Source organism: Chiloscyllium plagiosum, chromosome 23, assembly GCF_004010195.1.
Source record: "Chiloscyllium plagiosum isolate BGI_BamShark_2017 chromosome 23, ASM401019v2, whole genome shotgun sequence".
Lineage (NCBI taxonomy): Eukaryota > Metazoa > Chordata > Chondrichthyes > Orectolobiformes > Hemiscylliidae > Chiloscyllium > Chiloscyllium plagiosum.
The window spans coordinates 27,850,040-27,863,061 of NC_057732.1; the positions used below are offsets into that span (position 1 = coordinate 27,850,040).

The window sequence follows — 13,022 nt, forward strand, 5'->3', positions numbered from 1 at the left end:
TGAGACCGTGTCGCTTGGTTTTGAACTCCCCAGTTATTGGGAACATCCTTCATACGTTTGTCCTATTTAGTCCTGTTAGAGATTTACAGGTTTTAATGAGATCCCTGCTCATTCTCCTAAACTTGAGTGAATATAGTCCTAACCCACAAGTCTGTCTTCATACATCCATCCTGCAGTCCCAGAAATCAGTTTAGTAAATTGAAATAAAGAGCTGCAAACGGAGATCTGAAACAAAAATAGAAATTGCTTGCAAAACTCAGCAGGTCTGGCAGCATCTTAAAGAGCCACTAAACTTAAAACATTAACTCTTTTTTCACACGGACACAATCAGTCAGGTAAACCTGCATTGCAGTCCCTCCATCAGAATACCCTTCCTCAGATGAGGGCAAAACTGCACACCATACTCCACGTGTGGTCCTACCGTCCCTGTGCAATTGCATTAAGGCATCTCTGCTCCTGGTAAAAGCTTGTATTGCAGTTTGCAACCCCTCAGCTCCTTATTAAGGTTATGGATTACATTACACATTGACAAAATGCTGACAGCACTGCCATCTGTGTCCTGTGCACATCTGCCTTGCCATAGAGAGAAGGGTAATATATACCTGCGCACAGTACTCGTAAAGGGCACATTACAGGAGTAAGGCTAGACACAGCATCACTCCATACATTACGAAGCAGTTGGTTCTGATAAAGAGTCGTCGGAGTCGAAGCGTTTAACTCTGCTGTCTCTCCACGCAGATGCTGCTAGAGTCTCGCCAGCAACCTGTGAGCTTGTAACCGACGGTGGGATCCGGCGCGGAAGGAGGCCAGAAGAACGAGTAGAAAACGCTGGAAGCGTTCAGCAGGTCAGGCAGCCCTCTCCCTCTGGAGAGTGACGGGAGTTTCAGTATGGGTTCACGGATAGACCCTCCCCCCTCACACCTATCCGGAGAGCAGGGCCATTGTATAAAACGCCATGCCAGGAGCACGGTACCATCCAACCGCCCAACGTCAAGCACGCGCCGTAACCGCCAAACATCAGGCGCGCGACCCGCCCCCTCAACCACCACTGTCCCCGCCTCCTTCGCAGCCGCAACCAATCGAGCAACACTACCCTTGGCGCGCTATCTCACTATTTGGAAGCTGGCTCAAGACCCCGCTTTCCATTGGTTGTACCTGCTGCCAATCAGATGTCACTTCCGTTGGGGGCACGGTTGACCTGCGGAAGTATTGAACCCTGTGATCATCAGGAGAAGGTTGGTTGCAGGTTGTTGTCATTTCTCTCTAGATAATGTACTGTGTATGAGTAAAGTGTCCTATGTGTTACAATTGGAGAGTGGTAACTAACAATGCACCATGTTGAATGGAGCAGGGTTGTATTTCTTTGAAATGTTTTGTAACGCTACTCTGAGAAGTTTTTGTCTGAAGTACACAGTACTTATAGAAAAAAGTGTAGATAAGTCTGAGACAGGAACGATGGAAATTCCTCCGAGGAAAAGTCATGTTAGATTCGAAATTCGAGTTTTTCTCTCCACAAATGTTAGCCATGATATGGAGGTGCTGGTATTGGACTGAAGTAGACAAAGACAGAAGTCACAACACCAGGTTAAAGTCCAACTTTACAAGCTTTCAAGGCGCTGCTGCTTCGTCTTCACCTGATTGAAGGAGCAGCGTTTCAAATGCCTGTGATTTCAAATAAACCTATTGGACTCTAACCTGTTGTCGTGTGACTTTTGACTTTGTCCACAAATGTTGTCAGATCTGCTGAATTTCTCCAGCACTTTGTTTTTATTTCAGATTACCAGCACCTGGAGTATCTTGCTTTTATTTTAGTGGAAACTTCAGCCTTTTCTCTTGCCTTATCCACATTTCAATATACAGTACATGTATTAGGATTTGGTTTTGTCACGTGTGTTCCAAGTTCAAAAGTACAATGAAAACTGTACTATGTTGCCACATAGTGCCAGTTTAGGTACAAGGTAGTGTTCCAACTTAACTAGCAACATGAGATTTATCCTGTACAGTAATGTGAAAATTTGAGGCCAAGAACTATTTAAAGTAAAAATTAAAACTTTGTTAAATTAGAAGAGAATAATCAGCTCACAACTATTTACACCTTTTTACTCTATCCTTACCTTTCTTTCTATAATAGACTGATAAAACTGTCAATTAAGATTTACAGGAAAATTCAAATTTTAAAACTAGCCAGCGGTCAAATCCTCTTTCTCTGTACAAACTCCTTCTCTAGACAGGTACCTCTCAAGAGAATTCTGATTAGCAGTCTACAGCTGTTGGCAGTTCTCCAAACTGTTCAATTTTCCCCAGTCTTATATCCCAAAGTATCAGATTGTATTGTTGACTTTTAAGATTATCAATGTACTCAATTCAACCTTGATTGGAATTTAGTATTTTTTTGTGGGGGTATAATTTAAACTGGGCTGAATTCAAATCTGTTATGTCGTTCCCAGGCAACTAGCTACCCCAGTTACCTTGTGTCTTATTGAGAACACTTGGTGCAGTCACTGCTCGCTTTTACTCTCTTGAAGGTATAGCATACCCACATATTCATACCAGGAGCTAGTTCCCAATCTTAGATACAGGCCATTCTCCTATAATGCATGTTTTGTCAGTGATTTGGCTGTAATGCGATTGGTGAATTGGGGAATTTTTTTTTTTAAAAACACAAACTCCTGTTGGCTATCTCTCAATTCTGTTGAGATCGCGAACAAAGAAACTTGAGGAGATGGGGTGTGTGTGTGTGTGTCTGTGTGGACCCAGAATGAATCCCAAGGTGCTGTCAAAGTCTGAGGAAAGGAGGCCAGGATTTGTGCCTCCCAACTGGCATCCCACAATACAGCAGGACCAGAGAATGGCTAATCACTTTGCTACTGTTGTTATTATTATATGTATTCGACTATATATGTTTTCTTTTTGCAAAGTGTAGTTGCCAAAATGTTAAAAGTATATAAGTTAGGATAAGAATTGTGTGATTCTCTTTGAAAGGTCTCAGTAGAATCAACCCCGCACCGCCCGTTTCTACCTCCTGCCCAAAATCCACAAACCTGACTGCCCCGGACGACCCATCGTCTCAGCCTGCTCCTGCCCAACCGAACTCATCTCGGCATACCTCGATACGGTCCTGTCCCCATTAGTCCAAGAACTCCCCACCATCAAAAAAGGCGACTGTGAGATATTGTTATAGGTTATCTTTATTAACTCACTCACCAGCTTGCTATGTTTTACTGCATTTTCACACCTTATCAGCCCTTGTTACAAGCAGCGTTTACCCCTGAATAAGTGTAGTGTATAGAACAATACCATCCCCATCAGGTCTCCACGAAACATAATATTAATCAACCAGCCATCTCTTGGACCTGAATAGATTCCCCAATTAGTAAGTACCAGTTAAATACCTTTTAACTGGGCCATTATCCCTTTAAGAAACTAACTGACAAAACCAATTTCATGAAATTGCATGAGTGAATGAATGACTCATACAGGCAATTAGTAAATAAATCTCTCAACCCAGCTGCAGTAATCAGTTTAATATACTTTTATTAAGTCCAGGTGCAATTTCTAACTTATTTAGATCATTAAAGGCCTAGTATTTTTGCTAACATTTACTAATTTAAAAGACAAAAACATGAGCACCTTAATTATGCAAGCAGACTGGACAGACACTCTTAATCCCATCCAAAATAGCAGTCAGCATTTAGCATGTTTTAACCTATCTCCTGTCTCCCAGGATGGAAGCCCTTCAAACCTTTGTGTACTATAGATAAAAAATGTAACACCATAATAATGGAATTTTAATATGTAAGAACTATATTTTAGGATTCTATTGCCATCTCGAACTTGTGCTGTGATTGCTGAATAAAATAAGTTATTTTCACTATTCACCGATTCTGGTTATTATTTGAACTTGATCATAAAAAGATCAATTTTAGAAAGTGATCTGGGACTACCTTTCTCACCATAAAACAGAAAGCGTTATCAATTTGAGGATCTAAGGAAAAAAACCTGAAAATCCTGCAGTTCTGCCTGCATTCAGTGCTAGTTTGCTGGATTTAAGAACCGCTTAGCTTTTCTAAATTATGTGGTAGATCTGCCAGTGCAAGTGAGGAACGTGCACCGTCACTTCCTCCTGTGGTGAAAAAATTGATTGAGGAAGAAGGCTACACCTTAGATCAAATCTTCAATTTGGATGAGACCAGTTTATACCAGAATTGAATGCCATCCAGAACCTACATTTCTAAGAATGAAGCACACGCTCAAGGCTGAAGGTTGCAAATGATCATGTAACTGTATTGCTGGGTGCCAACGCTACTTAAAACTTAAAACTTAGGCCACTCTGCCAACCCACGAGTCTGGAAAAGTTACCTTTAGTCCACTCTCTCTGTTTCCTTTAGGGCAAGCAAGAGAGGTTGGATATCGGGGCAAATTTTTTTCTGATCTTGAATTTTTTAGAAATTATTGCAGAAGAAAAAATTTTGGATTTCAAGGTTCTCCTCATTCTGGTCAATGCACCAAGTGAAGACTGATTTACAACAACTTGTTACTGTGGGAGAAATTGAAGTTCAAGATAAAGATGAAAAAGTCCAGAATGCAACACCCCCAGAACTTCTCACTTCTCTTTTGTCTTCTATCCTGAGGGAAGTTGAGAAGCAGTTGCAGCTCTTAGAAGATGATTACCACAATGCAGAATTCAGCAGGATAGCAGTTTGTGGCATAAAGTCTTATGTAACACCCTAGGACCACTTCTTCGTGATAGTAGAAAGATGGAAAAGCAGCAAAAACTGGAAGCCTTTTTTAAGCCAACTTCCAAGAAATAGTCTGAGGACAATAAACCACAGCCATCTACTTCTTGACTAAGGGCAGCACACTGGCACAGTGGTTAGCACTGCTGCTTCACAGCACCAGAGACCTGGGTTTAATTCCTGCCTCGGGCAACTGCCTACGTGGGCTAAATTGCCTGTAGTGTTAGGCGAAGGGGTAAATATAGGGGAATGGGTCTGGGTGGGTTGCTCTTCGGAGGGTCAGTGTGGACTTGTTGGGCCGAAGGGCCTGTTTCCATACTAAGTAATCTAATCTAAATATTAACTGTTATTTTGTTTCGATTTTTACTGATATTATTGGTGGTCTGTCCGTAACCCTGTTTTCCCATGAGCCACCTTATTTCTATTGTGCAATTTTCTAATATATTAGATCACACGGAACTCAAGTGTTATAACGGAATAGAGTGTGCTAAAATAGATTAGGTACAAAATAGAGCAATAAAGAAAAAGAAAAATTTCTACGTTCCAGTTCTTCATAGTATAAATGAGGAAAGTAAAGTTCAAAGAAGGGCGGCACGGTGATTCAGTGGTTAGTGCTGTTGCCTCACAGAACCAGGGTCGATTCCTGCCTCAGGCGACTGTCTGTGTGGAGTTTGCACGTTCTCCCAGTGTCTGTGTGGGTTTCCTCCGGGTGCTCCGGTTTCCTCCCACAGTCCAAAGATGTGCGGGTCAGGTGAATTGGCCATGCTAAATTGCAAAGGGAATTGGGTCTGGGTGGGTTACTCTTTGGAGGGTCGGTGTGGACTGGTTTGGTCAAAGGGCCTGTTTCCATACTGTAGGGAATCTAATCTAATCTAATAACATTACAGCCCTTTCCACATGCAGTCACGCTGGGGTTGACTCCAACCGGGCTTACACGATGTTGACATCGATCTGTAACAGACTGACCTCCCCACCAGCCAGCCTGTTCGAGCCCGCTGGCCGTCCAACTCTGGGACTTTGACCGCCAACCTGCTGGCTGTCTGTTTTGCTCCATTGATCATCCTTTTCTGCACTGGTCCACTGGCTGTCCCAATCTGGGCCCGTAACTGCTGCAACGCTCCGTCTCCGATACCGTCACCGCCGTTCAAGGTCTAGCTTTATAAAAATAAACTGCACCACCGTTTTATATATTTGTAAGATCTATTTGGGAGCTTAGTGATTTTGTTTTTAAAAGCACGATTTCCATATAATTATGCAGATTTCACAATCATGCTTTTTTGGATCACAAACTTCATCTCGGGAAATCCACAAATACTGTACACACACTTTCCTTTTACAGAATTGGAAAATAACGTTCAATTCTCTCATGTTGGTTCTGCTATTTAATCTTATTTTCTGTTATGAAAATGATATTTTCTAAAGTAAATATTGAATTATTGTTTTGCATTTATTAATGCGTGTTTGACAACCATATTAACAGTTTTCAATCATAATATAGCTTTTGATAACTGGACGATGTTGATTTGAATGTAATATTATAACTAATCCTTAGTCGTGAATTCCACTTCACTCTTTCAGGATAAAATTCACGTATTGGTGTTCTACAGTAGCGTTCTGTACCCACAAGTTTTTCTCGACAAATCTTGGCTGACTTTGTCCATTTCGTCCTGTTCGTCTTCCAACGCCAACAGAGGTGAAGGTTGAAATATCCATCATTTTTGCACTCTTGGACCCACTAGAAATTCTGACATTTTGCACGTGTGTAGTTATTACCTGGGAAGTTTAAATTTGAAATGGGTTGGTTTCTTCTTTGCAAGCTAGAAACACAAAAATTATCAGAATATATATCAAAGCATATTATGCCATAATTTAATTTCTGGTGTAAATGAGTTATTCCCAGTGTAATTCAACCCAAACGACTCACTTACCGCTCCTGACTCCACCCAACCACAAATACCCGACCTAAATCAGACGAGGGACTGTCATTACCGACACCAGCTAGTCACCCACCCGATTTTCCCACTTCCCCCGACCTGCATATTCAGCCAGACTTGCCCCCGATCCATTCTCACCTTCCCCATCATCCATTCCCAGCCCCCTTATGTCCATCTACTCCTACTGCGTGTATTGAACCCCCACTCCGGCCAGCTATGCATAACTTCTATCCATCCATCTCGCATGCCCCCATCTAATTTTACCCCAATCTAATCCCCTCAGATATTGTTGGTCTCCTGAAACCTTTTCAAAAACTTTAAATAAAGCTAATTGCAGCTGAAGCTATGAAAACAGTAGGAGGAGAGTGACCTGTGATTCGCTGGGTGGCTGCTTCGAGAGATCGCCAAATTTTATTTCAGAGGAGCATGGTGCTGAATAACAATGAGCATGTTTCATTAACGCGCCTGGTGGAGAGATTTGAGCGAAATTGCTCTCGAAATTGGTGAGAAGTTTATGAGAACTTGTGCTGCAAAGAGATCGAGGTTTTGGAGGGAATGTTTTCGTAGTTTTCTGTATGTTAGTTCACCGGGAGGTATTGTTCAAAAACGTTTGGAGTTGTTAACGGGACAGCGTTTACCACACCAGACCAGAGATTGAGATTTAGTCAAAGAAATTAAGAATTCGAGTGACAAGAAAAGGTCAATGTTAAACAATTAAAGTGAAACCGTGTGGGAAGCGTGACCTTTCACAGTTCTTCCCCGTCTCATTCCTAAACTGCTTTGTTTGAGACACGACGTGGAGGTGCCGGTATTGGACTGGGGTGGGCAAGGTTAAAAATCTCACAATACCAGGTGATAGGAGAAAGCGGGGACTGCAGATGCTGGAGATCAGAGTCCAGAGTGCGTTGCTGGAAAAGCACAGCAGGTCAAGCAGCATCCGAGGAGGACGAGAGTCGACGTTTCCATCATAAGCCTGATGAAGGGCTGATTCTGTTCCGAGGCTACTGCCTGATCTCCTGTGCTTTTCCAGCACCCTACACTCAAACACCAGGTTATCGTCCAGCAGGTTCATTTGGAAGTACCTGTACTAGCTTTTGGAGCAGATGTGGACAGGTTGTTTTCTCCTTGTGGGAGAATCTGGGACTAAAGGGTGTAAGATCTGAATAAGGGGTCACCCATTCAAAATGAAGATGAGGAGAGACTTCTTCTGAGGGTTGTGAATCTGTGGAATTCTTTACCAAAGTGGACTGTCAAGGCTGGGTCATTTAGTATATTCAAGGTTGCATTGTTGAGTATTGAGTATATTCAAGGCTGAGAGAGTTTTTTTTATTAGTAGAGGAGTGGAGGGCATTGGGGAAAAGGGGTTGAGGATTTTCATATCAGACACGATTTCATTGAATGGTGGAACATTCAATGTGGAACCTACTTCTGCTTCCACATCTTCTGATCTTAAGCTCTTAACATAAATTGATTTATTTTGGATTGAGTGACAATGTATTTTTATTTCTTCAGTCATGGCTTTGAGAACCGGTTTGGTCTACAATGAACAAATGGAGAATTACAGCCTGCTGTGGGATTTGTAAGTGGTGTAATATGTTTTATATTTCTAAAGCAATTAATTCTTTTGCTTTAAAGTTTTTAGGAAGCACTGTAAATAGGTAAATCTTGAAACATCAGCAATTCTTGACTTCACACCAAAGCAATTTTAAACTTAAGCAGTTCAGCACACCATTTTCCTACAAATCTCTCCAGTGTGATGCAGTTGGGTGGGACGATGTTTTGCCTCCTAATTCTAATTTTGTCTACTTAATGCAAATCACTTTCAAAGCATAGTAATCCAGTGACATCTGTTAATGACCCTGAGACAGAAGCTCAATTTCACTTTGGCAGTGGGCAGAACTGGAGCTAATATTATGAACTATAACTGGAATTGAAAGCCCCGCTGCATAATGGTAATTTTGTAAAAATCCAATTTGATTCACCAATACCCTTTAGGGAAGGACATCTTTGCTCAATTTGACCTACAAGTAACTCCAGATCCACAGTTATGTGGTTGACACTTAACTGCCCTCTGAAATTGTTTTGCAAGCCGTTTAATTCAAGGATATTTAGGATGAGCAGCAATTGCTGATCCTGCAAGCGATGCACATGTGCTATCTTCCCACTCTTATCATTATCCCTGATATTCCTTGAGAACCTGACTTTGATCCCTCTGTTTTTCATCTACATTCTGCTTCACAACAATATTACCTGAAAGCTCAGCATGTAATCTGACAATTGGCTGTATCTTACCACCACCTTTCATGACTTGTCAATTGTTGCTAAATTATCAGCCTGTTTATCTAACATCTGGAACTAGATAATTAAATATTGGGAAGACTGAAATAATTGTATATAATCTAGTTAGGTTCTAAGGAAGGTTAATTATTATATACCTGAAACCCAACAAGTCTGATTTTCTTCCTAAGTACTTCACTCTTTTTATACTTGGGTGTCAAACAGGTTCAGAAAAGATTTACGAGCATGTTGCCGGGACTGGAGGATTTGAGTTATAAGGGGGGTCTGGATAGGCTGAAACCTTTTGCACTAGAGTGTAGGAGGTTAAGGGTTAAGCTTGAAGAGGTTTATAAAAATCGTGAGGGGCATAGATAAAGTGAATAGCAGAAGTCTTTTCCTAAAGGTGGGAGTGTTCAAAATTAGGGAGCATATTTTGAACACTCCAACACTCTTTCAGGCAAGAAGGGACAAATTTTTAAAGGACCCGTGGAGCAATGTTTTTCACACAGAGTGGTTCATATGTGAAATAAACTGCCAGAGAAAGTGGTGAATGTGGGTACAGTCGCACAATTAGGAAAGCTTTAGATAAATATGGTCTAAATGCAGGCAACTGGGACTAGTTTAGTTTGGGAAACTTAATTGGCAAAGATGAGTTGGACAGAAGGGTTTCTGTGCTGTATGACTCTATCGTTCAACATACTCAGATCAGGTACAGCCTATCAGTAGAAATTTATGCTGACCATTATCATATGTGTTAGCCAAAAAAAGGTATGATAGCACAATAGATGTGTTTTCTTGATGCTATTTGTCATGGCAACTCTGAATAAAATATTGAAGCTCTCTAACTAACTTTCAAACTAATTAAATACCATCCTTTTCCTAATTGCCATTGGTTCTGTAGAAAGATCACTGGACCCAAGACATGAACTGTGACTTCCCTCTACAGAAGTTGCCAGATCTGTTGAGACTTTGCAGCAATTTCTGATTTTTGTTTCAGATTTCCAGCATCCAGAGTTTTTTGGTTATTTGAACTTTCATCTGGCAAGTAAAGAATTGCTTATGACACATTATATTAATCTTGGTAACAGTCCTACTTTTGGATACATTTTAGCCCAGTTTGCAGTATCGAAAAGCCAGAGCGACTGTCTGCTTCTCATGAAAAACTGAAATATTATGGTCTTCTGGAAAGATGCATCCCACTATCTGTTCGAGAAGCCACTGAAGAAGAACTTCTGTTGGTTCACAGGTTGTACCTGCATTTAAAATTATATTGTCAAGTATATTTATATGTTTATCCCCTTTGACTTAAAGGTTGGACAGCAGACTGTCACCCTTCTGTGTTTTTCCTACTATTATTCCGAAGAATATCAAGTGATCTTGACATGTAATTGTTTCTCCCATTTGTTTTGGTGATAAACAGCCAATTTCTTATTTGCATTTCTCAGTGGGGACACATGCTCTGTCTTTTTCCACTGATTTTTGTGTTTGTTTTTAAACAATATGGCAAATTAAAAATTTAGTGCTTAAGAAAGATCATAAAGGTAAGATAGGTAGAGAAGCCAAGTACTAAATCAGGCCAATGAACAAGAGAATTTGAATATTGCAGGAAAAAAAAACAACATTTTGTTGAAGCTTTTGTTTTACACTCATCAGGACAATTTGCAAGAATACCAGTGTAAAAGAAAACAATATTTATACTCTTTAAGAGGAAAGTACTGATTGGTTGGCTACTGGATTCTGATTCATAGAGGCATTGCCATTGAAAAACGCATCAGGTAAATGATGATTGAAACAGATCAGCAAGAGGGTGAGGTAGTGTTGTTGTGGTAATGTCACTGGACTAGCAATCTAGAAGCCCAGGCCAATGTTCTGTGGTCATGGGTTTGAATCCATGATAGATGGTGAGACTTAAGTCAATTTAAAAAGAACTTGGAATAAAGAGTTGGCCTGATGGTTACTAATGTCAGTTGTAATAAACATCCATCTGGCTCACAAATGCCCTTCAGGAAAGGAAACTTGCCATCCTCGCAGCGATGTGGTTGACTCCAAACTGCCCTCTGAAATGGTCTATCAAACCCAATCAATTGTATTAATCGCTAGTTGTGGACTGCAACAGTTCAAGAAGGCAGCTCAACACCACCTTCTCAGGGGCAACTAGGGATGGGCAATAAATGCTGGCCAGCCAGCGAGACCCATGTTACACAAGGGAATAAAACAAAACGAATGTGTGTACCTCTGTACATAACCTGCTGCATGATGCAAATGTGTGTAAATTAAAAATTGTTTTTATTGACCAAAAATTGCATAAATTTGGGGAATGAGGTAAGGCTTCAGAAATTGACTTTATTAAATCATTTTCTTATGTAATTACATTTGTTTAAATGGAAATTTTAATCATTTTCAATAAGTGAGTACAACAAATGCTAATTTTATATCTGCAATACTTGAGCTTTGAAAAACTGAACCGGTCCAGCCAGACCACCTAGATTTCCAGTTTTGCCATTGCCACTTTTGAAGGTTTTCCGAGGACATGTCTATCTTGTTGACACAAGCATGGAAGTATAGGAACAGGGGTAGGCTTGTGAAGCTGGATTCATGATTTCATTAGATCATGGACTGATTAATTCAATGAAAAAGCTAATCACTTCAATCCATGATCAGAAACTATAATACATATCCTCTCATTCTGATATGGACCATTGCTAAATCTACATACTGTATTGCAAAATGCAATTAATTTCGCTAAACTAGTGATTTGAGTTAGTTCATATTGAAGTGTTTTCTTTCTTTAGCTTGGATTACATAGAAGATGTGAAATCTACTGTATCTATGAATGTTGAAGAGCTGAAGACATTTTCCTATAATTATAATGATGTATACTTCCATCCTGTAAGTAAAATCTACTTGTATCAAAAAAATCATAATTAATATTCAGGAGAAAAATCATGTTTCTATTTCTTTTACTGTGCCAACTCTCTTGCATTGGCAGCACTTTCACTTGCATTGGACTTGGTGACTCCAAGACTCCATCCCAGGACTGGTCACATAAATTTGGCCAGGTGTCTCCTATCTGTGATTAGGAATCCATAGGAATCTCCTATGGATTAAATCTGGGCAAATGGGCCCTCTTGTGGCACAGTGGTGGTGTCCCTACTCCTGGACTAGGAGGCCCAGGTTCAGGTTCCATCCGCTCCAGTGGTGTGTATTAACATCTCTGAACAAGTTGATTAGAAAAATAGGTCAAATATGGATAAATGAGCCCTTTTGTGGCGTAGTGATAGTGTCTGTACCCCTGGACCGAGAGACTTGGGTTAAAGTTCCATCGACTCCAGAGCAATAAAATCTCTGATCAGGTTGTTTCTGAAAAATAGATTAAATTAAACATTAAATCTGAGCAATTAACTCTGGTGATCAACCAACAGGGCTCCACCTCCTTATTGAAGAGCTTTGGCTGCTTTAGTTTTAGATTTTTAAATGTAGGACTAATGGATTGATGTAAATTGCGTTTTGATAGATCTAAAATGGATTGATTGAACAAGACCACATTCTCGTTGGTAGAGTTCTGTGAAGCTATGAAAATCAAAAGTTTGTGAACTCCTAATCTAAGCTGCCACTTCAGTAGAACTTTGAAGTTTTCTGTTTTATTGTCAATTTTGTTTTTCCCAAGAACTGTCAAACTCAATCTACTTGTTTGGTGTAGGAAGATTTCCTAACCCTTGTTAGCATTCCAATCTCAAAAGACTATTTGCCATTTGTGGTATGCTAATGTAGCAGATTAGCTGCACTCTTTCCCTGTCTAACGGTGATTCTCAAGTAATTTGTTGAATGTGAGGTGCTTTGTGATAAGCTGCAGACATGTTAAGGGGTCATGCAATTTAGAAGATATATAGATTTTGCTCCATGCACTCACTCTGACTTCAGTGAAAATTATTGGAAATAGGAAAATCTTTCAATATGGAGCACTGGGGTAATATGTACAACACTATCTTGATTATGTCACATTTAACATTTGTTTTTTAATTCTTATACATGTGCTGAATGCAGAGTTTCAACTAGGGATTGAGTTATGAATAGA

The 13,022-nt window shown here is 40.3% G+C and overlaps 2 protein-coding genes across 6 annotated transcripts in view; one reads left to right on the plus strand and one right to left on the minus strand.

Moving 5' to 3' along the window:
• tubgcp6 (tubulin, gamma complex associated protein 6) overlaps window positions 1–1,018 on the minus strand; it is a 62,493-nt gene extending 61,475 nt beyond the window's left edge. For both annotated transcript variants that reach the window (XM_043713746.1, XM_043713745.1), the window contains exon 1: window positions 603–1,018. The gene's annotated coding sequence lies outside the window, so the exon portion shown is untranslated. The remainder of the gene's footprint in view (window positions 1–602) is intronic.
• A 138-nt stretch (window positions 1,019–1,156) lies between these two features.
• hdac10 (histone deacetylase 10) overlaps window positions 1,157–13,022 on the plus strand; it is a 40,955-nt gene continuing 29,089 nt past the window's right edge. For 2 of the 4 annotated variants that reach the window (XM_043713747.1, XM_043713750.1), the window contains exons 1-5: window positions 1,157–1,235; window positions 6,315–6,429; window positions 8,183–8,249; window positions 10,059–10,193; window positions 11,740–11,836. In XM_043713747.1, the coding sequence (XP_043569682.1) occupies window positions 1,170–1,235; window positions 6,315–6,429; window positions 8,183–8,249; window positions 10,059–10,193; window positions 11,740–11,836 (480 nt within the window). In that variant the 5' untranslated portion in view covers window positions 1,157–1,169. Of the gene's footprint in view, window positions 1,236–5,561; window positions 5,886–6,314; window positions 6,430–8,182; window positions 8,250–10,058; window positions 10,194–11,739; window positions 11,837–13,022 lie in introns of those variants that run through there. The other 2 variants (XM_043713749.1, XM_043713748.1) reach the window with 2 other exon arrangements.